General features: G+C 44.9%; 1 protein-coding gene across 2 annotated transcripts in view; it reads right to left on the reverse strand.

Moving 5' to 3' along the window:
- Positions 1-839: 839 nt before the first annotated feature.
- The window catches only part of IL10RA (interleukin 10 receptor subunit alpha), a 38714-nt gene continuing 11959 nt past the window's right edge, over positions 840-27594 (reverse strand). Inside the window, exons 2-7 of one of the 2 annotated variants that reach the window (XM_063943601.1) lie at positions 12984-13104; positions 10297-10469; positions 8592-8761; positions 7300-7447; positions 5865-5989; positions 840-4239 (exon numbers count right to left, since the gene is read on the reverse strand). In XM_063943601.1, coding sequence (XP_063799671.1) covers positions 3493-4239; positions 5865-5989; positions 7300-7447; positions 8592-8761; positions 10297-10469; positions 12984-13104 — 1484 coding nt within the window. In that variant the 3' untranslated portion in view covers positions 840-3492. Of the gene's footprint in view, positions 4243-5864; positions 5990-7299; positions 7448-8591; positions 8762-10296; positions 10470-12983; positions 13105-27594 lie in introns of both variants that reach the window. The other variant, XM_063943600.1, reaches the window with a different exon arrangement.

Below are 27594 nucleotides of genomic sequence, written 5' to 3' on the forward strand. Positions count from 1 at the left end.
ATGTTACAACTGCCCCACCTGCAGTGCAACATAGTTTTGCCCAATTGTTAACTTTTTTGGTTTGTTAACAACTCTGAAAGACTGCGTAGGGAATATAATATGACCGTAGCAGCATAAACGCACCGTCTGGGCTTGCGGAGCGCTGCTCAGTGCATCACTTTGGCCTGTAAGGGGTTAAGGTTTTTGTAGTGGGAGGAACGTAGATGGAGGAACCGGGAAGCTATTGGCTGGATTGTGGATAGGGGCTGTACTGCCATGGATATAGGTTGCTAATCCACCATTTCCTGCCTCTTTCAGTGTCTTCACATGAGGCTGCAAGTATTATCCAATCATTCAGTAATTTCCAGTTTCATTTTCCTTCTCTTTTTGCCATTTCTATCTTTCCTATTCCTACTTTTGCATTCACTCTCCTATTCCTAACTTTTATTTCCTACTGTGCCAACAACTCTGAATAACATTCTAAGTTGGGCTGAGTGCGGCCAATTAATTCTGCTGTGAAGTGTAAAAGCCGGATGACTGGGGAAACCATATTATGCTGGCGAAACGGGACAATTTCATGGCCAAATACTGAATGAGTCAAAGCATTTCACAGCGTTTTATAACATTTCTATATATTTTATGCTGCTTTGCGTTCCCTGGCACAAACAGAGGAATCATGTAAATGATAACGCGGTTTAGAATATGCCATACAATTTCCATTGTTATTACAAATAATGGTTTTATCACATCATATTGCAATAAAGTAATACTGGGGTAAATTTACTAAGGTGGGAGTTCTATTTAAGATGGGATGTTGCCCATAGCAACCAATCAGATTCTACTTCTCATTTATCTAGCACCTTCTAGAAGATAATACCTGGAATCTGATTGGTTGCTATGGGCAACATCCCATCTTAAATAGAACTCCCATCTTAGTAAATTTTCCCCACTGTCTCTGTAATGTATGATACAATGACATATATAAAAGCAGAGTACATCTGTACACAAAACATAGCGTTTAGAATAGTACTTACAACAGTATGTACAAATAAATATAAAAATATACTAGTGTGTAAAATAATCGTGCAAATTTAAACTTCACAGTAAATTGAAGATTTACAAACCAGTGAGACGCCAACATAAGTATTGATTTCTATTTACAGCTAGAACACGTCCACAGATGGAGCAGGGTTTGTAGTAGTGTGGCTGGTGAGCACGTTGTGCAGGATTTGTTTGCTCATTGTCGTTCATGGGTGATGGGTACAGAAAGCATCTATGGCAAACTTTCTCCACTTCAGATTGCAGCAACAGCTCCGTTATGACAACGTGGCTGACGCAAAGTACAAATAAATGGAAAATGGTAGTGATTTCTCCAAGAACACAGGGCCGTACTCCGTGGGAAGCGGCTGTGCAGTGCCGCACAAATGAAATGCAAATGTAGCAGCAGGCATCTGCGAGATGCGAGTTCTGCGTCTGTAGACACAGCATCAGATCACCATCGCGACCATCGGCCGTGACTCACGATGTTTGCAGGCTGCAATCAGTCTGCATAAGCTGAAGCTCAGTCAGATTGGCCACAGGATCCGGACAGGCGGGTCCAGGAAGTCTGCGTCTGATGACTTCCTGTGCAGACAGTACAATGTTTTGAAGTATGGTCATACCTCCCAACTGTCCCGATTTTGGCAGGACAGTCCCGTTTTTCACGGTCTGTCCCGCTGTCCCACCGCGGGCCGTATTGTTCCGCGGGTGGTGGGGGCAGTTGGGAGATCCCTCCCTGTCACTCGCTGCTCTGAGGAGAGCAGCGGTGAATAGATGCTATGCGCACAGCGTCTATACACGGCAGAGAGGGACAGGGGGCATGACCAGCAGCTCTCACAGCGCTGTTCATGCCCCCATAATGATGAAAACGGGGGGCGTGGCTTGCGATTGCAGCACTTGCCGCGAGACCATGCCCCTTTTCGTTAGGTCACGCCCCCTAAAATCGGGCGCGCGCTGGTGTCCCTCCTCCACTGAAATCAAAGTTGGGAGGTATGATATGGTGATGGTGCCACCACCACCACTCTGCCCCCCAAGTGCCACACCATGTCATTCGTGCTGCAGCTAAGGGGGGGAGCTGCGAGCAATATTGCAAGAACCGTTCTCACATGTGCAGAACGGGTCTTGCACCCGTGCAGACCCACAACCATCGAATTTGTGCGTAAACCATCGGATTCCCTATAGATTGTAAGCTTGCGAGCAGGGCCTTCCTACCTCTATGACTGTTTGTTTATTACCCAGTTTTGTTTTATTATTGTGTCCAATTGTAAAGCGCAACGGAATTTGCTGCGCTATATAAGAAACTGTTAATAAAAAAAAAAAAATTTGGATACAAATCTAAATCAGGCCCATAGTGCAAAGAGGTCATAGATACATAAAGTGCAATTATGAAAAAATTATCTTGTCATTCTTTGTTATCATTCACATTAGTTATTAGATGTTGTTATTTTGGAAACTTAAACAGTTAATCATTTTTCAGTGCAAAGAGTCCATCTCAGAAAGCAAGATAAGTAATGATAAGAGTGGAGAAGTGAGCCAGTGGAGAAGTGCCCATGGCAACCAATCCGCACTGAAGTAACATCTATAATTTGCATACTATAAAATGATACAGAGCTGCTGATTGGTTGATGGGGAAATATCTCCACTGGCTCACTTCTCCGCTCTTATCACTGCTTAGTAAATGTACCCCTAAGTCTAGTTCAGCGGCAGTGCCAGACGCCACCCGAACTCTGATGTTTTTTAAAGGGGCAATCATTTACATGACTAAACCATGCCTTGTACGTGTTTGCCCCTTTAAAATAACCATCCAAGTGCGTCTGGCACCCCGCACGGCCGTTAAACTAGGACTTCATTACATTCCGTCCACTATTTGCCAATGATATGTGGGCTAGGAGGAAAGAAATTTGCATATTATTGATAATTGACTCTGGGAAGCACCACTGACTGGCAATTAAGCTATGCCCGCAAGTGTTCTTCTTCTTGGTGGCATGGACAGCTGAAATTTTGGGATGATACACCTCATGAATACGGTCAGAGACATCACAGAGATCCATATATGTTCATTTTTCTTATTAACATAAAAACTTATCCCGTCCCGTACAGTGTCCCGTATACCCCCTTCCCCCAACTTTGACATAATTAAATATAGGGGCCTAGCAAAACAGAGCTGCAAAATTGAAAACATATGGGCCCCCATTTATCAAGCCTTGGAGAGTGATAAAGTACAGCCAATCAGCTCCTAACTTCCATGTCACAGGCTGGGTTTGAAAAATGACAGTTAGGAGATGATTGGCTGATACTTTATCCCCGAGCTATTTATCACTCTCCAAGGCTTGATAAATCTGGGCCATGAAGAGGTTCTTCTGCACCAACGCTTAATGTCCATGTAGGGTAAAGGCCAGAATATACTGATGGCAACATGGTCTTACAAATTCAGAAGTTCATGTTCAGTGATGATCAGTTCTCTCTTGAAAACGGTTAGGATCTGGTGTCCATGAGTTCTACATCTCCGAGAGATGGAGAGATGACTCCCAAATCCCACAGCACCCGGCTGAAAGGACTGAAAGCCACCGTTAGTGGGACAGACGACTGGAAGGCCTCTGGCATTTGAGCCCATGGTACTGGGAAAACGTCACATTCCTCTTGCAGATGAATTTCAATATGGTCCTTCTGCTGGTTCTGTGGACCTTGTGAAAGGTAATCCTTCATTTGTGGTTGCCAAGTGTTCACCAATTCCTGATTTTCCAAGCAATTTGGTTTCACCTCAGGTCCTCGTTGCTTCTGATATCCCAGTGGTACATTTGGCACTATTTCCACTCTGCTGTTGCTCCAACTTTGTGGGTTTTCTCTATAGGGGGTATCACTACAGCTGCTGGAGCGCTTGAGGCTTGGAGAACCTGTGGATAAGCTGATACCGCTGTCTTCTTCTTGGTGGTGCTCATCAGGACTCTCAACTTGTATGGAAAGCTCTTTAAAGTCAGAAACTGCCGTTGGCACACTTATACCTCTCTCGTTTGCAGTCGTGTCTAAAGGCACTGGATGGGGATTTGACATATTGTGGTCAAAAATATGGCTCCCAAACCCGCTATCTGCACTGCTGCGCATCAGCGAGTTTCTGGGATCCGCAATCAGCTGCTCAATCAGTCCATTTTCCCAGCACAGAGCAGTCTCTATCACGGGAGAAGAGGGTTTGTCCGTCCATGACCAATTCCTCTTAATGAGAGACTTCTGGAAGAAAAGATTTCATTATTTTAAGGGTAGAATATAAAGTGGTTTTCATGTTATGCACAAAAGTATGGAGTTTTTTTTTACATACTGTATATTGTTGTTGTATTTTATAGGGTTTTAGAAAAAAAAACTATAGTCTGTACAATGGAGTGCAAAGGCTCACAATGTCACTCGGTGAGATGTTCTGATATGTTCATTATTATCCCTTATTTATATGGCGCCACAAGGGTTCTGCAGCGCCTAACAAAGTAATATGTATTAAACTCCACCCAAAACCTTAACTGTTGAGCTGGCCGGAGTTTAATATCCCTCCCTGGTTACTTAATTAGGCCTTTTATTATTATCTCTTATTTAAAAGGCACCACAAGGGTTCTGTAGCACTGTGCAAGTAGATAATGCAGAGATAGATACAGGTAGGATACAAAAGATTAGCATAGGACAATTGGAGACTTGGGTGGGGGGCGGGGGGGGGGGGGGGGGGCATTTGTTCAGAAGAATGGTGATTTCAGCTAAGTAAAATACGGGATTTAATTATAACATAGGGCCTGATTCAGGTCCCGATGCACTTGCATCGCATGCCGTAAAGTACAGATGTTTGGTACTTTGCACATGCATGCCCCGGACCCGTAGAGTGGTGGTTTAGGGGTGGCGATGGCCTCTGTTTCTTAAAATGGAGGCGTGTTGCCACTGCTGTAGGTGAGGGACGAGGGCAGGATCTCTTTCAGAGGACGAAAATTTCCTGGCATCTTGCTCGGACCTGCGGTGGCCTGCTTCCATGACCCCACGGGTCACGCAACCGCCCGATGGTGTTGCAGATGGTCAAATACTGCATCCTAGTATGCAGCTCTGATCAGCAATACATACAGATGGCGTGATGCCACCAGCTGCATTACCATATTATGCAGCAGCGACAGCAACTACTAAGTTTGGGGAGAAGTTTAATTGTAAACTATTTGCAGCTTATCCCAGATTCTGCCATCTGAAGACAAGGGGCTTTCACAGTCAGGGTTGCCATCAGAAATTGTGGGGCCCGGGACTGACAAAATAGCAGGGCCCTTCGCCCCGAAAAAAAGATTCTCCTGTACCACTCAATCACTATGTGATATCATACATTGTGATGTTACATATAGGTTTATCATTGCAGACCTAAAGGAACGGTTCACAGAGAGCTGATGCACAGTGAAGGCTTGTTTAAGAAGTCCTCCGTGCGCATCAGCCCACTGTTGTTTTATAGCAGGGCTGGCCAAACCAGTCCTCGAGATCTACCAACAGGTCACATTTTCCAGACCACCTAGCTGGTGCACAGGTATAATCATTACTAATTAAGATGTGCTGCATTCATTCCTACCTGACAATTCTACAGATCTCCAGGAGGCCTGGAAAACATGAACTGTTGGTAGATCTCGAGGACCGGTTTGGCCAGCCCTGTTTTATAGCCTGGTGCAGCTCTCCAGATATTGGCGGTAGGAGCCAGGGGTGGGCCTCCTCTCTGTAAGAGCCCAGGACACCAGTCCCCACAGTCCCCCCCCGATGGCTGCCCTGTTAACCGTTTCCCATTATGGCCAATTTTATATTACTGTCAATAAATATACTTGTATGTTAGGTCCGTTGAGATAACTCACCAGTGCTTTGGGGGTCTTCCCACCTTCTTGAACATAGAGACAAATTAAGAAATTGATAAAGATTAGCAACACCACAAAAGTCAGAATTCCGGATGCCACTGCCAACAAAGTACTGCTGGCCACTTCTGTGGAGACAAAGGCAGCAATGTAAGTCATGATATGGCACAAGCTAAACATAAGCACACAATACACAGGTTACATTAGTGATTGTGGGGGTCATACCGAGTTGATTGCTAGCTGCATTTGTTCGCAGTGCAGCGATCAGGCTAAAAAAAGGCAGTTCTGCGCATGCGTATGCGGCACAATGCGCACGCGCGACGTACAGGCACAACAAACAATGTAGTTTTGCACAGGGTCTAGCGATGCATTTCAGTCGCACTGGTTGCCGCAGAGTGATTGACATGTAGTGGGCGTTTCTGGGTGGCAACTGACCGTGAGTGTGCGGAAACACGCAGGCGTGCCAGGGAAAACGCAGGCATGCCAGGAAAAATGTAGGCGTGGCTGGGCGGGTTTGTGACGTCAAATCCGGAACTGAATAGTCTGAAGTGATCGCAAAATGCTGAGTAGGTTTTGAGCTACTCTGAAACTACACAAAAAATTTTTGCAGCCGCTCTGCGATACAACCATTCGCACTTCTGCTATGCTAAAATACACTCCCAGTGGGAGGCGGCATAGCGTTTGCATGGCTGCTAAGCGAGCGATCAACTCGGAATGACCCCCTGTATACGCAGCTTTGCAAAATAAGCAACATCAAAAATGATATATCTTTCCCAACAGCGTCTACTATAGGAAGTGGAACACTGAATTAAATAATGGCTGTAGCCCATCTGCTTCATTCCTCTCTTCTTCCATCAAATTCCCCCCAGCTCACTATAATCCCAGCACCTAGCTCTGCCATAACCCCCGCCTCCATCCTGCAAGATACAAGGCTGACTGCTTACCTTTCGCAAATAAAATAATTACAAATACAACATTGAATTAAAAACTAGGTGTAACAAAATAAAACTGTAAAAATATTTTTAAAAAAAATTCCAGATTTATCATAAAATTAATTCACCTTGTAGTGTGAAATATGATGGGGTATATTTACTAAGGTAAAAGTTGAGATATTGGGGGTCATTCCGACCCGATCGCTCGCTGCAGTTGTTTGCAGCGCAGCGATCGGGTCGGAACTGCACGTGCGCCGGCGCCTGCCGGAAGGCCGAAGGCCGTCGTTCCCTAGCGATCGACTCTGCCTGATTGACAGGCAGAGGTGGTAGCTGGGCGGGAGGGGGCGGCACGGCGGCGTTTGCAGCCGTTTTGGGGGTATGACACCCCCTGCTGCATTACCATATTAGTGCTATCACTGCTGCTTCTATGATAGCACCTCCAACCACATCTGAAGAATCAGCCCCAATATGTTTATTATGTGGTTTTGTCCCTGCCACTGTCTCACCTTGCTCTGGGAGGTGAATGCAGATCTCTGGAGAGGCCTCGCCAACGTTTCCCCGTGAAGAGATTGAGGGCTGAACGCGCACACAGTACTCTTTCCCAGCAACCAGGCCATGTAAATGGAAACTTTCAGCGTCCTTCACTTGTATAAACTAGAAAGAACCCACAGATAAGCAACGGACATGAATGAGCTCCTAGTCTAGGCCTGTTAATATCACACAGGGGGACATGTACTAACTAAGCAGTGATAAAAGTGGAGAAGAGAGCCAGTGGAGAAGTTGCCCATGGCAACCCAATCAGGATTGACGTAACATTTTAAATTTGCATACTATAAAAGTACACAGAGCAGCTGATTGGTTGCCATGGTCAACGTCTCTACTGGCTCACTTCTATACTTTTATCACTGCTTTGTACATGTCCCCCTTTGGATAAGGGATTCATCTGGGGGAAGGTGGTGGATAGATAGATAGTTACAAGGTCGACAGTCAATAAGTCGACATCATAGAGTCGACAGTAAAAAAAAGTTGACGGGGTCAAAAGGTGAAAAGGGTCAAAATGTCGACAGGGTCAAAAGGTCAACACACATATGGGTGACAAATGTTTTTTAGGGTTTTTCATGTTTTTCTACAACTTTTGCTGCATTTACTATCCATGTCACAAACTATTACCTTTAGTAACCTTGTGGCGAGCAGAGCAAAGCAAAGCGAGCCGCCGAGCCCAAAGTGTGGCGAGTGATGCGAGCAAATTTGGGTGAAATATGTTTAAAAACACAAAATATTATTTAAAAAAAAAAGTTTTTTTTTTGTCAACCTTTTTTCATGTCGACCTTTTGACCCAGTCTGCCTTTTTTCATGTCGATTTTTTTGTCCCTGTGGACATTTTGACTGTTGACCTTTTTCATGTCTATCTTCTGTATTGCACCCGATCTGGGAACAGGTGAGGCACTGGGACACTTTCTCTTTGGCGCACCATACTTCCTGACACAAAGAACACTAACCATTATGAGATACGCATACTAACTACACATAGACTAACCCACTTTAAAATGAGTGATGAGCGGGTTCGGTTTTACTCGGTTCTCAAAACGGCATCTTATTGGCTCACGGATGTCACGTGTTTTGGATAGCCAATAAGATGCCGTTTTGAGAACCGAGTAAAACCGAATCCGCTCATCACTATTTAAAATACATCTCAATCTAAATTGACTGCATTTTGCCAACTGTGAGCTTGGGCAGGGTTCTGCATTAGAACCCCAGGTAAAACATACATGAAACACGGACAGATGTGCCAGCTTACCGTGTGGTTATCTTCAGTTCGCCGGATGTGTATGGTGTACACGCGGTTATAGGGAAAAACATCTTCGTAGCGCTTAGTGATGTTGTTCCCCTCGATTTTTGGCAGACTTAGTTGAACAAGTAAAGAGGGGCCATCCACCTCCAGCGATACGTATGGTGGGGGTAGAATAACTGTGTGAGAAACATATGTTTAGTGTCACCCTACACTTTATATACAAAGGCGTTAGTAAGATAATGCAAAATATCTGAGACTGGTTCTCCCCTGTGGGCAGAGAGGCTGGGGGTGAATCCCTTTTACTACACGGCCTTGCACACCGTAGGGGCGGCCTCGCTACAAGAGGTCCACCATGGCCCGAGGTTACGGGTAGCGGGTAGTGTGATTTGTATATGCCTGATAATAACCAAAGCTGTGTCTACAGTAAATGCTCAAATGAGGCATAATGAGGCACAAAAGATGACAGCCCTCAGCAGTGATGGCAGAGGGGTGGGAAAATGGAGAAGAAGAGGTAAAATGTCACAAAACACTAGATGCAGGCTCCCAGATTGTTAGCGTGCTTTGTGAAAGCTAAGAGCGGAGAAGGTAGGATGAAGGATGTCAACGTAAAGCAGATCTGCTAACGACATCATGCGCCAAGTGACTGTGGTTGCCACGGTAATCACATAAAATTGTAGAAATGATCAATCAGAATTAGAAGTCTGAAGAAACAAGCAATGGGATTGCTGCTTAAGCTAAATCTAGTACGGTTATAGAATAGAAACAGAATCATTTTATTGAGGGAGGTCCTAAACTAGAAGTTGGTTGGACTTTAAGGTGTCATTTCACTCTTCCCACCATGAATATATTCATGTGTATCCAAATCCTACAAAACTAGGTGCAGATTGGTTTTCTGAGAGCAATTCCAAGGGAGTTGACAGTCACCTTGAAAAGCAATAGGTGGGTGAGTAGGTGTACTTTACATAGAAAGAGGCATTGAGGATCAGGCTTTTATTTATAGCTCATAAATAACCCTGTCAGTCAGTATTACCTCATGGTAATAAAAACAGTGCTCTGCTGATTCCAGTCCAGGACAAAGAAGCAGGGCCGGTTCTAAGGCTTCCAGCGCCCCTGGCGGACAAAAAGTGCGTGGCTTCATTCAGGGGGCGTGGTCAGTTACGCCCCCTGTACAGTAGTGAAATGATGTGCGGTGCGCGATGACGTCATCGCGCACCGCACAGCAAAGGTCCTCTCCACGAAGGGAACTAGACGCGCGCACCGCACAGCAAAGGTCCTCTCCACGAAGGGAAACTAGACGCTACGCGTCCAGTTTCCCTTCGTGGAGAGGACCTTTGCTGTGCGGTGCGCGATGACGTCATCGCGCACCGCACAGTAAAGGTCCTCTCCACGAAGGGAAACTAGACGCGTAGCGTCTAGTTCACTTCACAGCGGGGGGCAGCGGGACAGAGTGGGCAGCGGGGGGCACAGCAGCAGAGGATCTTTCCATGGTGCGGCGCCCTCTGGAAGGCGGCGCCCCGGGCAAAAGTCCTGCTTGCCCGTGGCAAGATCCGCTACTGCAAAGGAGGTGCAGTAATTTGGAAATAAATTAAAGAGGAATGCAGGGAATAGGTACAGTATATGCCACTGATATCTTTATACTGTGTCACAAGAAGTATGTAATCAAAAACAGAACACCTCCCTCACCGAGGACTGCGCACATATGGCCAGTTACCTAGTGAGAACGTGTAGCGTGCTGTTCGAGTCCACTTTGATGTCTGGTTTCCAAGAACGCTCCTGACTCTTGCAACATATCCAAGACTCGTAGGCAAGGTCTCCACTGTGAGGTCACAATACTGGAAGCTGGTAAAAGTGCAATGAGGCACAGAGGTCCAATTGCCACCATAACTGTAAAATAAGAAAAATGGTAAAATAGTAAATACTGCCTGGTTTCTATTACCATATAGTCATGCTATAGTTGATGTTAGAGATGTGCAGAGTTTTGCAGATCCAAACTGAAACAAAACCTGGTCCAGATCTCCTCAGGAGATCCGTTCAGAACCGAGTCCCGCTTCGGATCTTCCTGCGGTTTGGAATTCGGATTCTAAATCTGTACTTTGAGTTTTGGATTGGAAAAGTTACATGGTTATAGGGTTTTTTGTTCATCAATTTGTATCAATGATTGTTGTTGTTTTTTTTTTAAAATCTATTTTAAACCAAACTGAAATCCGAATCCGAACCAAAACACTTGAGGGTGTTTTTGCAAAACCAAAACCACCCATCCCGTAGCCGGCATTGGCGGGCGGCGGAGCTGTTAGCACACTGAGTGAGCACTAGAGACTCTGGCACAGTGCCAGAGTCTATAGCGCATGCGCAGGTCTCCGAAAAAATGGCGCAACGGAGGGTACTAATTACCCGGGACCAGGTCTGAAGGAGGGGCCCAGTGGGGGTCCATGTCTCCCCACCCATCCTTACCTCAGCCCAGGGAGGCGCTTAAAATAAAACAAAAATCTGTATTTTTTTCTGAGGGTGCATGACCACGCCTCCTGTGATTCGGCCACACCCCCTGAAAAGTACCTGGGCCCAGCCAGGCTTTCTACTGCCCTGCACAGATGGATACATAAATAATAAGGACAATGGGGGTAATTCAGACCTGATCGCAGCAGGAACTTTGTTAGCAGTTGGGCAAAACCATGGGGGTAAGTCCAAGTTGATCACAGCAGGAAATTTTTTAGCAGTTGGGCAAAACCATGTGCACTGCAGGGGGGCAGATATAACATTTGCAGAGAGAGTTAGATTTGGGTGTGGTGAGTTAAATCTGCAATCTAAATTGCAATGTAAAAGTAAAGCAGCCAGTATTTACCCTGCTCAGAAACAAACTAACCCACCCAAATCTAACTCTCTCTGCAAATGTTATATTTGCCCCCCCTGCAGTGCACATGGTTTTGCCCAACTGCTAAAAAATTTCCTGCTGCGATCATCTTGGAATTACCCCCCATGTGCACTGCAGGTGTGGCAGATATAACATTTGCAGAGAGAGTTAGATTTGGGTGGGTTATATTGTTTCTGTGCAGGGTAAATAGTGGCTGCTTTATTTTTTACACTGCAATTTAGATTTCAGTTTGAACACACCACACCCAAATCTAATTCTCTCTGCACATGTTATATTTGCGATCGGATTTTTTGCACCATCCCGTCGCTGACCGGCGATGCCCTTTGTCGTTGTCGTCCGACGGTGCATACGCATGCGCAGTTAGTACCTGATCGCCCACTGTGCGAAAACGCACAGCAGCGATCAAGTCTGAATCACCCTCTATATTGGGAGCCGATGGGTGTTTGATGGGACCGAGAATCACATAGTGTGTAGCCAGCCTTAGTCATGGAAAAATGTATTAGTGCTCTGATGCCTTTTACTAGAGTACCACTGTTGTCATAGTTCGCAATGGGGAAGGCAAAATTAGGTTACTGTATTTAGGCAGCTTAGAAAAGCCTAACATTAGCCAGCGTCACCAATGGGAATTTCACCGCCGGTGAGGTATCTCCTGATGCCTCCCTGGGTTTGACAGGGGTGTGGCTACACAGGAGGCACCGGCAGCCCCACACGGGAAGCAGCACTGCAAAGTGGCCATTACAGTGCAGAGTCCGGTTGTCACTTCTACTGGAAGGATGAAAAGTCATAAATTTGCTATAAAGTCTTCACTTGGACAGAGCTGCAGTCCCAGCAGAAGTTTCTTGGTAAATAGCTATAATAATTAATCTGTTATCACTGCGAATAGTTCCCGGACAATGCTTGTGAAAGTTAATGCAGAGCCCCCAAGACTGAGAGTATCACAGTACACAACGGTGAGGTCTGGGAATATTTACCGATACAACAGTAAAAGGCTTGGGACCCTATTCAGGTTGGATCACAAAATGTGAGAATCCCAATCCGGCCGATTATCGAACAACTACACATGTGCAGCATTTGCGCTGCTTGTGCGCACCTGCGATTAGCGGTTACATCTGCAAACACATTGTGCTTCAACACATTCGAATTTTGATTGACAGGAAGTCAGCGTTTAGGGGAGGAAACATGGCGTTTTGTGAGTGTGTTTGTAAAAACACAGGCGTAGCAAGGCTTTTTTTTTTTTTTTTGGGTGGTTCTCTGACGTCAGCGATGACCACTTCCAATCTCTTGCGTATGCCGAATTGTGGACGACCTTGCCTGGCGCAGATGGAAAAACTCTTCGATGTTCCGGTAATTGCATATGGTTATGTGATCGCAACGCACACTGCAATGCGTTGGCAATTTCTGCAACTGGCGTTTTTCTCTATTTCTGGGTGGTAACTATTTGATCGCAGCGACTGCTTTTTAGCAAGATTAGCGATCCAACCTGAATAGAGTCCTTGACACACATTATTCACATATTACTGGTGTCTCACCTCAGATACTCCACTTCATACAAGGTGCTGTCAGCTCCAGGACTGTCGTGTGTCCAGCTCAAAATGTGGTTAAAAAACCCCAACTGGAAATGGACATTTTGGGGGCGTGTGAGGGTGTCCGCTGCAGGGAATAAAAACATGGTTTATATACAACTGATATATTATATTATGTTGGTCATTTATAATTAGTACAAAGATACAACTGAAAATAGAAATTTGCATGTATACAAACAATGTTGTTTTGCATGGCGCCCAAATGCAAATTATATTGTGTGTTTGCATGTGTAGGCATATACTGCCCTCTTTCACATGTAGCACTGGAATAGAGTTCAGTTACAACTAGAGATGTGCACCGGAAATTTTTCGGGTTTTGTGTTTTGGTTTTGGATTCGGTTCCGCGGCCGTGTTTTGGATACGGACGCATTTTGGCAAAACCTCCCTTAAAAATTTTTGTCGGATTCGGGTGTGTTTTGGATTCAGGTGTTTTTTTTCAAAAAACCCTCAAAAACAGCTTAAATCATAGAATTTGAGGGTAATTTTGATCCTATAGTATTATTAACCCCAATAACCATAATTTCCACTCATTTCCAGTCTATTCTGAACACCTCACAATATTATTTTTAGTCCTAAAATTTGCACCGAGGTCGCTGGATGACTAAGCTTAGCGGCCCAAGTGGCCGGCACAAACACCTAGCCCATCTAGGAGTGGCACTGCAGTGTCAGACAGGTTGGCACTTAAAAAATAGGCCCCAAACAGCACATGATGCAAAGAAAAGAGAAAAAGAGGTGCACTGTGGTCGCTGGATGGCTAAGCTAAGCGACACAAACACCTCAATATAACAGGAATTATTCGTTCTGATCAATGGTATTATTGTTCCAAATCACTGGAAGAAAATGACAAAATCACAGGAATTATTCGTTCTAATCAATGGTATTATTGGTCGAAATCACTGGAAGAAAATGACAAAATCACTGTAATTATTTGGCAAGATCACTGTAATTAATAATTATAAATCACTGATATTAATTGGTAAAATATCGCTATCGCCTGCCTAGTGAAGTGGAATCTAGATGGGATTTTGTACCGGGGACACAATAACTTAATCAATTGTCTAAATCCCAATGCACTAATGGTGGAAAATGGGCGCACGTCTAACAGCGCACTGATTATACTGAGAACTGATTATACTGATCACTGATGATACTACGGAGAACTGACACTGAGCAGCGAGAACAGGACTGGACTATTGTACTGTAGTATACTGGTCACCACAATGCAGAACTGACACTGAGCACAAATATTAAGCACTGATCAGGATACTAGAAGTGACACGGTGCAGCAAGATAATTCTTTGGCCTACTGTACTGTACTACTATATACTGGTGGTCACCACAATGCAGCACTGTACTACTATAGTATATACTGGTCACAACAATGCAGCAGATATTGAGCACTGATCAGGAGAATAGAACTGAGTCTGACACGGAGCTGCAAAATACAGCAATGGACTACTGTACTGTACTACTATATACTGGTGGTCACCACAATGCAGCACTATACTACTATATACTGGTCCCCACAATGCAGCAAAGATATTGAGCACTGTTCCGGAGAATAGAACTGAGTCTGACACGGAGCTGCAAGATAACGCTATGGCCTACTGTACTGTATTACTATATACTGGTGGTCACCACAATGCAGCACTGTACTACTATATACTGGTCCCCACAATGCAGCAAAGATATTGAGCACTGATCTGTAGAATAGAACTGAGTCTGACACGGAGCTGCAAGATACAGCAATGGACAACTGTACTGTACTACTATATACTGGAGGTCATCACAATGCAGCACTGTACTACTATATACTGGTCCCCACAATGCAGCAAAGATATTGAGCACTGATACGGAGAATAGAACTGAGTCTGACACGGAGCAGCAAGATAACGCTATGGCCTACTGTACTGTACTACTATATACTGGTGGTCACCACAATGCAGCACTGTACTACTATATACTGGTCCCCACAATGCAGCACACTGAGCACAAATATTGAGCTTTTCAGGCAGAGAACGTAGCCACGTCCTCTCCGCTTAATCGACAATGCACGAGTGAAAATGGCGGCAATGCGCGGCTCTTTATATGGAATCCGAATCTCGCAAGAATCCGACAGTGGGATGATGGCGTTTTCCCCCATTCGGGTTTTGCGTGTTAGGCGGGAAGAACCGAGGCTGCCTCGGACACATATAAACCACGTGAAGTTCGGGGGAGTTCGGATCTCGACAAACCGAACCCGCTCATCTCTAGTTACGACATGCACCCTTTCCAATTCTAAATCTGTCCACACATTTGAAATTTGCCCCCCCCCCCCTGCAGAACAAAATGGTTTTGCCAAATTGTAAAATTGCTGGATTTACCCCTAAAGCTAAACTAGTATATAGTGTGAACGCTGAGAGGATGCATAAGACAAAAATACATCTGTATCACTTTAACTTTATGGTACCTATTCATTATGATGGCCTCCAATTCACTAAGAGTTGTGACAGTGGATGCCAAAGAGCCAGAGCAATTCAGTATTGCTTCGGTTCTGGCACAGCTGCTCTGGAAAGCAAACAGTAGACAAACAGTCAGTGTAAGTACATATGTATAAACTGAGCTCATGTATGCACACAGAGCGGGCCAGTGGAAGGATCCAAATAGATGCCTTTTCACACTCCGGACCTATTTACAAAAGAAGGAGCTGGGTTTCTGAAAATGGCGTCATGTGCTGTGATCCATCAGTTTAAAAGATTTTTTATTGAGAGAAATTTATAAATCTTAAATTACAGCAGTGTCCTATAATGTATCTATGTTTAATCATCCAGGCTCAGATTTATATTTTTCACGAAACCCCCCCCCCCCCCCAAACCCCAGAATCCTGACACAAAAGGAACCTGAACCATGCCCTTAAATCGGGTGTAGTATGGTTTGCTGGCGGTCGGGGTCCCGGTGACCAGCATACCAGCGCCGGAATCCCAACTGCCGGCATACCGACAGCTGGGCGAGCCCAAATGAGCCCCTTGCGGGCTCACTGCGCTCGCCACGCTGCGGGAACGGTGGCGTGCTATGCGCGCCATGCTATCTATTCTCCCTCCAAGGGGGTCGTGGACCCTCAAGAGGGAGAAAAGATGTCGGTATGCCGGCGGTCGGGATTCCGGCGCCGGTATGCTGGTCGGCGGGACCCAGGGCCGTCTTTCATATGGGCTCAATGGGTTCTTGCCCAAGGGCCCCAGGAGTAAAAGGGCCCTAGGCTGATAGCAGAGGGTCCCCTCTTTCCAGGGGTACCAGATTTTTGAAAATTGCCCCTGGGGTACCGGAGATATCCGACTTCAAAGCGGTGGTCCCCATCCAAGCATGTTAATTGTTCTTCCCCCCCAGATATCTCGGCCTCTGTATGACTTAGAGTTTGTATGAGGGTATTCTCCAAAATCTGGGACTCTCCCCTTTCAGTGGACACTGGCAGCTTGTCTGTACTATGCCGAGAACCAGAGATATCAGCCTTCAAGCAGCTGGTCCCTGCTCCAGCTCCACAGTCCTAATATGCAGTTTTATATTTTTGTTGGTGGATTGCTCTGGCTCCTGAACTCTGACCCCAAGTCCCTAGAACCTGCTGAAAGGTGTTACTCTCTAGGTTTTTTTTTATCCCATTAAAGCTAAGAAATCTATTTCCAGGAACTGTAGATATCTTTACCCTGACACCCGGAGAATGCTGAATATTAAGCCCACTCCACTATCCACCCCACCCCTGTGTATTAAACACCCCCTACCACTCTGGAAGTCATGTACCGAGGCCCCTTCATTCAGCACAATGCCCCCTTCTACAGTTTAGTGTTCTCCTTCCAGCCCCATTTGTGCAGTAAAGGAGAAATTAGCAGAAATTATTTCTCCAGGTCCTACATGCTGAGCGAAAGATAGTGTCAAAGTCAGAAAAATATCTCTATGCACACTGCCATATTTGCACCTCACACAGGTCTGCGCTGCGCATGCGTGCGCTCTCCCGTGCGTGCGCATACTCGCTGTTGCGGGCACCCGCGGGCGCGCGGTATGTGCATTTACGGTAGAGTTCATGTGTTCGTAGCGTGCGACTCAATCGTTACACATTTTCACTATATAATGTATTTTGTAGATCATGGTCCCTTTGATAGATTCTGAAAGTTTGGTTAATGTAGAATGTTCATGACAGAGAAATCCCCCTTTGTATGATACGAAGGGTCAGACAGGAGTAATACAGTGGTGTTTAGTATCCATCGGAAGAGTATCTAATTAGCAATATTCCGGTGTTGGTTTGAAGCGGATCAATCGCTCGTGCGAATAGTTATGGACATAAGAAGTTTATGAACATTTACTGTATTTGCACTTACTTATCCATGCGGCGGGAAACCCAGTTTCCCTCCCACCTGAGCTGTTGGAAATAGTCACAGCCCACCTGTATGAATCAACCTATGACCTTTTGTTATAATGCGAAGCCGAATTCCTGTGTCCAATGAACAATGAGATTGTAGGGACCATTGAATTGTATTGTGTGTGGGGCATAAATAGACAAGCCGATCACATCCAGCTCTCACTCTTCAACGTTTATCATTGCTGAAAATCGGGAGCTGGATGTCCAGAGGCGCATGCGATCGTTTCCTTTGTGCGTAAGTTTTCTCCGCAATCATATTGTTCTTACTGTTATTGTGGGCCATATCTCTCTCTCTCTCTCTCTTCTCCTCTTTCTCTCTTATTTTCCCTTAAAACGTAATTGTATTGTATTGTATTTCCTATGTAGTTATCTGGTTAGGTAGTCTATGTTATATTGTAGTGTATGACTTGTATTGTGTTAATTCTTTTGCAAGTATATCATTCATAATATATATTTATTAGGCGTTGGACCCTAAGCCCAGGTATCTGTGTATTTCTTATAGTGTTTAGTATTCTCAGAGCGTCGGTGACGCTCGAACAGCATTTGGGTTAATAAGGTTACACTAGGTTGCATCTACACCCTATTTCTACACTAAGGTTTCACTGCATAATATACTGTTTATGGTTTAGATATAAAGGTTTAACATTGTGAGCGTCTGCGCCGCTGGTGATCTCCTCGTGGTCCCGAGCGTTCGCATCGCTATAGCGAATCATTACGGTAGTCGGCAGCCAATAGCGTGCCTGCCTGTGATCTCTTGGCCGTGAGCGAACGTGACGCTTGAGCGTCTCGACCACGGCTAAGCGATTGTTACGCAACGAGCGTACCCTTACGGTACTCCATACGTAAATAGCGTACAGTGTTCTTAGACCTCATAAAGGGTTTTATATAAGATAAATATTTAGTTTTATCAATTGGCGGCTCGCCCGTCCTTCACATATCTGCACTAGGTAATTTCAGCAGACATTATCCAGCAGCAAAGGGCGGGAGGTCATATTCCTCGTAGTGCTGTTTGGATAAGCGTCTGCTTCGCTTAGTAAAGGGTGCTGAAGGAATCCGGGACCGGAGGTAAGAACAAAACGATAGTGTCGTTTTAAAACTGTTTATTTCTGTCTTGCGTACACACGCACGCATATCTGCATTTCTTTTCATTCGTGTATTTTCATATATCACTCTCCTGTTTGCCATTGTATAATTGATAAACGTACTAAGAGAGATTTGCCGCTATTTCATAGTTAAAGAATAAAGGTAATACAGTTAAGGTATAGAAATACACACAGCTCTACCTAAAGGTAAAAGGAGAGATTGGTGTGGTGTGCGGTAGATGATCGGGGATCATCTACATTGATAAAACGTGTTAGTTGTGTTACGGTAGACAAAGACTGGTGTACACGTGTCTCTAACAAAGGGAGAGACTCGCGTACGCAAAGGCCGACGCACGCAGCGTAAATTACGCAACGGAGCGTCTGGGTACGCCCACGTAACTCAAGTCACACGATAGTGTTGATTTTTAAATAGCGCAACAGGCGATAAGTAACGCAACAGACGATAAATAGCGCAACAAGCGATAAATAGCGCAACAGGCGATAAGTAGCGCAAATCTATTTTAAATTCGAAATTTAAATTAATAGATCCTTCTCCTAATTTGTAACACATCTGGTCTAAAGAGAAATTTCTGCGCAGAAATAGAAATAGAAACAAAAGTGTACATGTGGTGAGTGAGTGTTTTTACATACATTTATACAATTTTGAGGTTGAACCAAAAGAAATCATCGAGTTCTCGTGAGGTACATACGTGTAAGTGACATGCACGGTGGCTAGGGAGGCATCCTTGGTTAAACATAAAATTTGAGCATTAGAGTATAGCAGACCAGGAGGTCATACTGTAACAGACCAGGAGGTCAGACCAGGAGGTCGCATAACAGACCAGGAGGTCTAGGTACAGCAGACAAGGAAGTCCGCTATAGAGTCAAGAGGCACAACCCAGGGGGTTGGTGCAAAACCCATATAGGCCAATAAAGCTCTTGCTGAAGGAATTCGCAGCCGCAATTTTCGATTCCGCTGGTCGCTCCGTACATAAGATTAGTTGCTTATGTGCTGAACGATTGTACCGCACGTAATTGTGTGCATTAGTAAACCTGACCGGTACTATTTGTGTACGAAGGTCATAAACGCTATTTGTACATTCTGACGTGATTTGTGTAATTTTTTATTTTTACAAAGGGAAGTTCGCTGGTCACTCAGGAATTATCCAACAACCTCACCTTTACTGGAAAGAGTAAGTGTTCTGCGGATATCCCTCGCATGTTCCAGTAAACAAAGGTTAATAGGTGCCCTGGGTCGAGTACGCCAGCACCATATCGGTGTGATCAGGTCGTATTGGTCGGCGTGGGCGAGTGAGTGAGGTGCTCGGTAAACTTCACCGCCAACCTATCGTGAATATTTTGGTTTTTTGTAAGGTTCCGTAACACCTGCAAATTATGGGGGCCAGTTGTTCAGGAAGGGGGCGATCAACCTCGGTTCGGGTTGATTCCATAAACCGACCAGTCGGGTCGGCAAGGTACGTAATGTGTGAAAAGTACGGAAGTCACACAGAAGCTTTATGTGATGAATGGGAGAGAATGACAGTACATGACGGGGAGAAATTCCCAAGAGTAGGTAGCTTCAGCACAGAAGTGTTAACGAATTTAAGGAGAAGGATATATCTCATTAAATCAGCAAAGAGACGAATCAAGCATTATGATTATTTGCAGTTGTGGCAACAGGAGGGTGACATACAGAGAGGATTGGCTCAGGCGGCGGGATCTGGCTCTATCAAGAAACTGATAGCCACGGCCTCACCGCCACCATACATACCGGGAGAGAAATTGGTTGCGGAGAATGACGCACTAAGGTGTAACAAGCAAACACTTAGCAACTGTGTAAATGTTAAAGATAATGTTAACCAATTAACCAATGCAAGTATTAACCCGTGCAAGTTGTACTCTGTTTTGAACTTTCCTCAGGAGTGTGATCAAGAGGACGAATCGGCAACAATTTCAGCGCTCTCTCTAGCAGCCACCATAGCAGAGACCACAGTAGGCACAGCTCCACCCCCGAGATTAGTAACAAAGGCCCCTAGCGGAGGGATAGGTGAGGTCGTATCAACGGGTAAGTACGGCACCATACACTATGTTGAAACTATTTCACCACAAACTGCAGAATCTACACAGAATGATGTTGTTAGAATTAATCCTGTTAAGGTAATAGTAGTGCCAAATGGGAAAACGGACACTTCAGGAGTCACTCCTGTTAGGAACATCGCCATGTATAGCCCGTTTACCCGAATGGAATTAAGGACCATAGTGTCTGAATTCCCTGACCCTAGAAAAGATTTAGTTGCTAGCCAAAAATACATCAGAGACCTAGGAAACACTTTAGAGCCCAATAATAAAGATTGGCAAGTACTGCTAAGAGCTTGTTTACCCTCCAACGTCGACGCAACTCAATTTTTAGCTGACTGTGGATTAGATCAGGATGTACCTCTTACAGAAGTGTACAACAAAGACAATGTAAAAAGAATAAGCTTACAGTTAAAAGAGTATTTCCCAGCGGTAGTTAAATGGAACAAGATATTCTCCATTAAACAAAAGGAGTCAGAAACAGCTGCAGAGTATTTTCACAGAGCATTATCAGAAATGGCAAAATACACAGGCATAGAGGACATTAGAACAAACACAAACCATCGAGAAGTAGCAGTATCGGTACTGATGGATGGTTTAAAAGAGTCATTAAAGACTAGGGTACAGACCACACAACCATGTTGGCGAGGTCTGTCTGTGGCTACTTTGAGAGAGGCTGCTATTGATCACGACCGGAATATCACCAGACACAGGGAGTCACAAGGTGATAAGTTAATGTCAGTAAGTATACAGGCCTTGACCACAAAACAGCCTGTGTTAATATCACCAAACCCTGTGGGTAAGTCAAATGTGGTAACATGTTATTTTTGTCACAAACAGGGACACTTTGCACGAGACTGTAGATCGAGAAATATACAAAAATCTTATCAACCCCCTAGACAACGACACGACACACGACATTGGGATCAGGGTCCGCAGAAACGGAGTTATGAGCCACATGCAGGGGAAACAAAAAGATATCCCCCGAACAGAGACTGGCAAGCCTCTGGTAGCTCCCAATTAACTCCATCACAAGTAGTTGCTGCCAGCGGGATTCAGGGAGGTCACCATACCCAATAGGGGTGTGGCCATACCTGTAATCTGCAGCCAGTAAAATTGATTGCAAGCCTTGGAAGTGAACCAGAAATTGCAATCAATGTAGCTGGTAAATCATTAAACTTTCTTGTAGATACAGGGGCGGCCAAATCAGTGATAAATTCGACAGTGGGCATGAGAACCACTGGTAGGACAATTCCAGCCATGGGAGTAACAGTAGTAGTCCAGCATTACCCTGTTAGCAAACCAGCTGAGATTACAATAGGGCCTTTACATACCAAGCATTCCTTTTTGCTGGCTGCATCGGCACCGACTAATCTCCTGGGAAGAGACTTACTGTGTAAAATGGGGTGCGTCATTTATTGTACTCCTGAAGGTGTATTCTTGGACATACCTGAGAATCACGCTCAGGAAGTGCGAGACATGTTAGACTCCCCATCAAAATTAATGTCACATACCATTATGACAAATAGGACTCCATCCCAAGTAGAAGAAATGACATCCCAGATACCAGAGTCACTTTGGACTAAAGATGGACAGGACACTGGATTAATGGCAAACGTAGCTCCGGTAGTTGTACAAGTAAAAGATGGTAGGATAGCTCCAAAAATCCCACAGTACCCTCTGAAGCCAGAGGTGGAGTTAGGAGTTTACCCAGTAATAGAGCGCTTGCTACAACAGGGCATTCTGGTAAGAACGTCCAGCACTGCCAATAGTCCCATCTTCCTTGTTAAAAAGAGTGGGGGGAGGGGTTACCGGCTAGTGCAGGATCTAAGGGGGATTAACAAAATAGTTGAGAGTCAGTTCCCCGTAGTGCCAAATCCAGCTGTCATCCTAATGCAAATCCCTCCCACTGCGAAATTTTTCACTGTTATTGACCTCTGCTCCGCTTTCTTTTCGGTACCTCTGCACCCTGACAGTCAATATTTGTTTGCATTCACATACAGAGGAGTCCAATACACATGGACTCGATTACCACAAGGATTCATAGATAGTCCAAGTATATTTTCTCAGGCTTTGCATGATTGTTTACAGTCTTTCCAACCAGTGAGTGGATCAGTATTAATACAGTACGTGGATGATCTACTACTGTGTTCTGATTCATTGGAAGCATCCCTGAAGGATACGAAACAGCTCCTGTTTCATCTTTCAGACACAGGACACAAGGTTTCCAAAGACAAGTTGCAATTATGCCAAACTAAGGTAAAATATTTGGGACACTGTCTAACACAAGGACTGAGACACCTGACCGCTGATAGAATTCAAGCAATTAGAGACATGACTCTGCCACAAACCCAGCAACAGATCAGAACATTTTTAGGAATGTGTGGGTATTGCCGTAATTGGATCCCAGGGTTTTCCATTCTAGCGTTACCCTTGCAGGAGATGGTCTCCTCAAACAAACCTGATCGGATTTCGCATACAGACGAGTCTGAGACGGCATTTGAGAGACTTAAACAGTGCCTAACGCAGGCACCAGCATTAGGTATGCCAGACTATGGGAAACCCTTTGAACTATACGGAACAGAAAGTGCTGGTTGCGCGGCAGGCGTACTAACCCAAAAGCACGGTGATGCCAGCAGGCCAGTAGCATATTACAGCGCTCAGCTAGACACGGTAGCGCGATCCCTCCCCACATGCTTGCGAAGCGTTGCTGCGATAGCATTGCTAGTAACGAAAAGCGAAGATGTAGTGCTAGGTCACAACCTCACAATTCATACACCACATGCAGTGTCAGCCTTGCTGAATTCTGCCCAAACCAGACACGTCTCATCAGCGCGGTTTACAAGATGGGAATTGGCACTAATGGCCCCCGTAAACATCACCATAAGGAGATGCAGTGCATTAAACCCTGCAACATATCTCCCAGGTGTGCCTGGACAGGCACAAAGGGTGGAGGATGAGAGTGGTGGGGAAGGAGGATTTAATACAAAGGAAGACACACATGATTGTATGGAATATTTGACCCAAAATTTTACCGCAAGGCCTGACATCAGTGACAACCCACTGGAAGATGTAGAACTTACGTTCTACACGGACGGTAGTTGTCATAGACAGTCAGACTCGGGAGACTTGTGTACTGGATACGCAGTCGTAGATGACCAAGGCACCATAGAAGCGGAACCGCTAGGCCCACCTCACTCAGCCCAGGTTGCTGAACTGGTCGCCCTAACCAGAGCATGTGAATTGGCTAAGGGCAAATCAGCCAATATCTACACCGATTCTAGATACGCATTCGGGGTAGTCCATGATTTCGGAGCCCTATGGCGCCTCAGAAATTTCATGACGGCAGCTGGTACACCGATAGCGCATGCAGCTCACATAAAAAGGCTTCTAACAGCGATACAGGAACCCGACAGAGTGGCTGTTATCAAATGTAAAGCACACACATATAGCCAGGACCCAGTATCACTTGGTAACAGCCGAGCAGACGAAGCTGCTAAGTTAGCAGCCGGTACCCCCAGACAGACAGACACCACACAACTGATGGTATTTAATACCATCAACACACAGAAGTTGTGTGAGATGCAAAATTTGTGTTCCACACAGGAAAAGGCAGTCTGGAAGGCAAAAGGATATGGCCAGGAGTCCTCAGGACTCTGGACGGATGGACACGGTAAACCAGTGGCCCCCAGAGCATACCTTCCATGTTTAGCTGAGGCAGCTCACGGGCTGACTCATCTGGGCAAGGAAGGGATGTGCAAGTTGGTAAGAGCATATTGGTGTGCCCCAGGATTTTCATCTCATGCGAGTAAAAGAGCAATGTCATGCCTTACCTGTTTGAGAAAGAACATCGGAAAGGCAATCCCTACAGAACCATCTCATATCCCACCTGCCGGCGGCCCTTTCCAGGTAATACAAATTGACTTTATACAATTACCCCCTTGTCGGAATTTGAAATATGTACTTGTTTGTATAGATGTTTTCTCAAATTTCCTGCGGCTACAAATACCGCTATGTTTACTGCTAAGAAAATTGTGCAGGAATTTGTATGTAGATATGGTATCCCTAGAATTATCGAAAGTGATAGGGGTACCCATTTTACAGGTGATGTCTTTCAAGGAATGTGTAAGTTGATGGGAATTGATAGCAAGCTGCACACTCCATACCGTCCACAGGCGAGTGCGAAAGTGGAAAGAGTGAACAGCACCATTAAAAATAAACTGAGTAAAGTGATGGCAGAGACAGGATTGACATGGCCAGAAGCTTTACCCATTGTACTGTACAGCATCAGAACCACTCCCAGGTCCCCTCTTAATCTGTCTCCCTTTGAAATCTTGTTTGGTCGACAACCGCATGTTATGATTAACCCTCAGGATGATTTGAAGTGTAACAATGAAGTGACTGTAAAATACTTGATTAACATGAGTAAACAGTTAAGGAATCAAAATGATAATCTGAAGTTAGTGATTCCTGATTTACCAGATAGTAATTGTCATGACATTGAACCTGGGGATTATGTAATGATACGGAATTTTCTACGCTCAGGTTGCCTTATTGACAGATGGGAAGGACCATACCAGGTCTTATTGACTAGCACTACAGCATTGAAGGTTGCTGAGAGAGAGACTTGGGTTCATTCGTCCCACTGTAAGAAGGTTGCTGATCCAGAGAGGTCCCGTGATAAGGAACAGACGGTAGAGGTTGTATCACTGGAGTGTCTGTTCCAGGAGGATTGAGGCGGCACCTGAGCATTGAAAATCACAAGACCAAAAGCAGTTGTCGATCCCCTGTTCCCTTTTATTGTTTTTCTCCAACTTCCCATCCCCTCTCCCTCAAATTATTTTTCCCCCTTCTCATTCTTTTCCGTTTCCTCCTACAAGATGGACTTGCCCCAAGAGACTGTGATCCGGATTTTCCTGTTGACCATGATGTTGACCAGAGCAGTCTGTTCCGGCGAGAGTACCATGGAGGTCGAGAGAGGTTCTGGAATGGGTTCTGATGATAAAGATGGAGGCGTAGTTTTCCAAGAACAACTTAACCAACAAGTAAAGGCGAGTATCAGAAAACGATCCGATAACATTGACCATAGAAGGAATTGTGAAGGATTGTTAGCTGAAGAAAACTGTATCTGTAGGCTCTGTGACAACGTAGTGGAGGATGGGTGCATTAAGAAATGCCAATCCAGTTTTAATATCCATATGGACCGGCATCCATTGAGCGACTACCACTCCTTAGTGGGTAGTGTGTTAAATAAAACAGATTGTTGGGTATGCTCTCAAGTACCTCAAGGTCATAGCAAATCAGGGCTAGTACCATTTCCTTTAACGTTAGGGGAGGTACTTGAGTTAAGTGGTGGGAGACCGGTGGACAGGAGGTTTAATATCTCCAGCCCTCCTAGTTTGAAGCTCCACCAATACCATGTGGATAGGTCCCTATTATGTTTTAACATCTCCAATCCCCGAAAGCCGGGAAATTGGGAAGTGTCATGGAGTAACCAAACCATGACCTTTTCGCATAGAGCAGATAGAATGCCTACAGATACAGAGCTTATACGCCACATAGCCAGTAGAGGAAAATCTTTCCGGTATAGGTATACCTTAGGAAATAGGATTACGAGAGTTGGAGAGGTATCACCAGGATACTGTGCACATATCGTACAACCTGATACGTGTACTAAGCAGATGGAAGAATTAGGGTTAGGAGATTTCACATGGAAGGTGTGTAATATGGTTATGTCCTACTCCGTCCCATATGTTCTCCCCGATGATGCATATTTCATATGCGGGAGAAAGGCGTATAAGTGGCTTGCCCCAAACTCTGAAGGATTGTGTTATATTGGAAAAGTACTGCCTGAAGTAATGACTGTATCACATGACAAAATGAAAGACATACACCGTGTTGCCCAAACTCCTTATACTCACACCCATTACGAGCACGTAGTTAAACGGCACCTGATAGAAAGAACAGAGCATCCGGCCTCTGACATGATCCATGAATCCACCGGGATTCAGTTTCTAATCACGTTAGACATCACTCGCACCGCCAGAGGAGTGTTGAATTATAAATACATATCTGCGCTTGCAAATTTGTTAGATAATATCACTGAAATGTATGATGACACGTTTAGGTATACTGGAAGAGAACTTCAAGCTTATAAAACAGAACTGGTACAGCATAGAATGGTTCTTAATTACCTCACAGCAGTGACAGGCGGATATTGTGTCACACTGGCAACACAATACGGCGTGAAATGTTGCACATATATTACGAATAGCACCGAGGACCCGGTCGAGGTCATAGACCAAAAGATGGACGATATTCTCCAACTGAAGTGGGAATTTCGCAGGAGACACAATCTCACTCTTGCTGCTGTAGGTAATGAGCTGACTGGTTGGGTGTCATGGTTGAACCCGCGAAATTGGTTTTCTGGTTTAGGAGAATGGGCTCAAGGAGTCATAATGGATGTTGGGAAGTTTCTCCTATGTATCTTAGGTGTTGTCATATCAATTGGTTTGATATTTAGATGCGGTCAGGCTTTAATGAAGTGCAATCGTCGTACTAGGGTAATGAGTTTAAGGAGTGAGGAAACTGTAATTCCCATGGATCTGATTTATGACCCAACTGTAGAAACAATGATGTGATGAAAATGCGATTTCTACGGTCCGTTTCTTTCACCTGTTTTTCCGTTTCCTCCAAGGTAAAAAGACCCACTTGGACGAGGAATTTGATGAGCCGATATACAGACAACAGATGGATTAAAGAAGAAGTTTTGACAACCTGATACACAGATTTTTGATGAACTTTGCCATAGATCCCCAGTTTCCCTAGAAATTTTAAAATTACGCTAGCCCAACACTTTTGTAAATCTATGGACATTTGACAAAGCTTTTGCTCGCACCTTATGGGCAAAAGCACAAAGAAGACTGCATTCAACAGACACCAAACAAGACCTCAATCGACGAATGTACATTTACCTGACATAGAATACCACCGCATTTACCGTAATTATGTC

Source organism: Pseudophryne corroboree, chromosome 10 (genome assembly GCF_028390025.1).
Source record: "Pseudophryne corroboree isolate aPseCor3 chromosome 10, aPseCor3.hap2, whole genome shotgun sequence".
Classification (NCBI taxonomy): Eukaryota; Metazoa; Chordata; class Amphibia; order Anura; family Myobatrachidae; genus Pseudophryne; species Pseudophryne corroboree.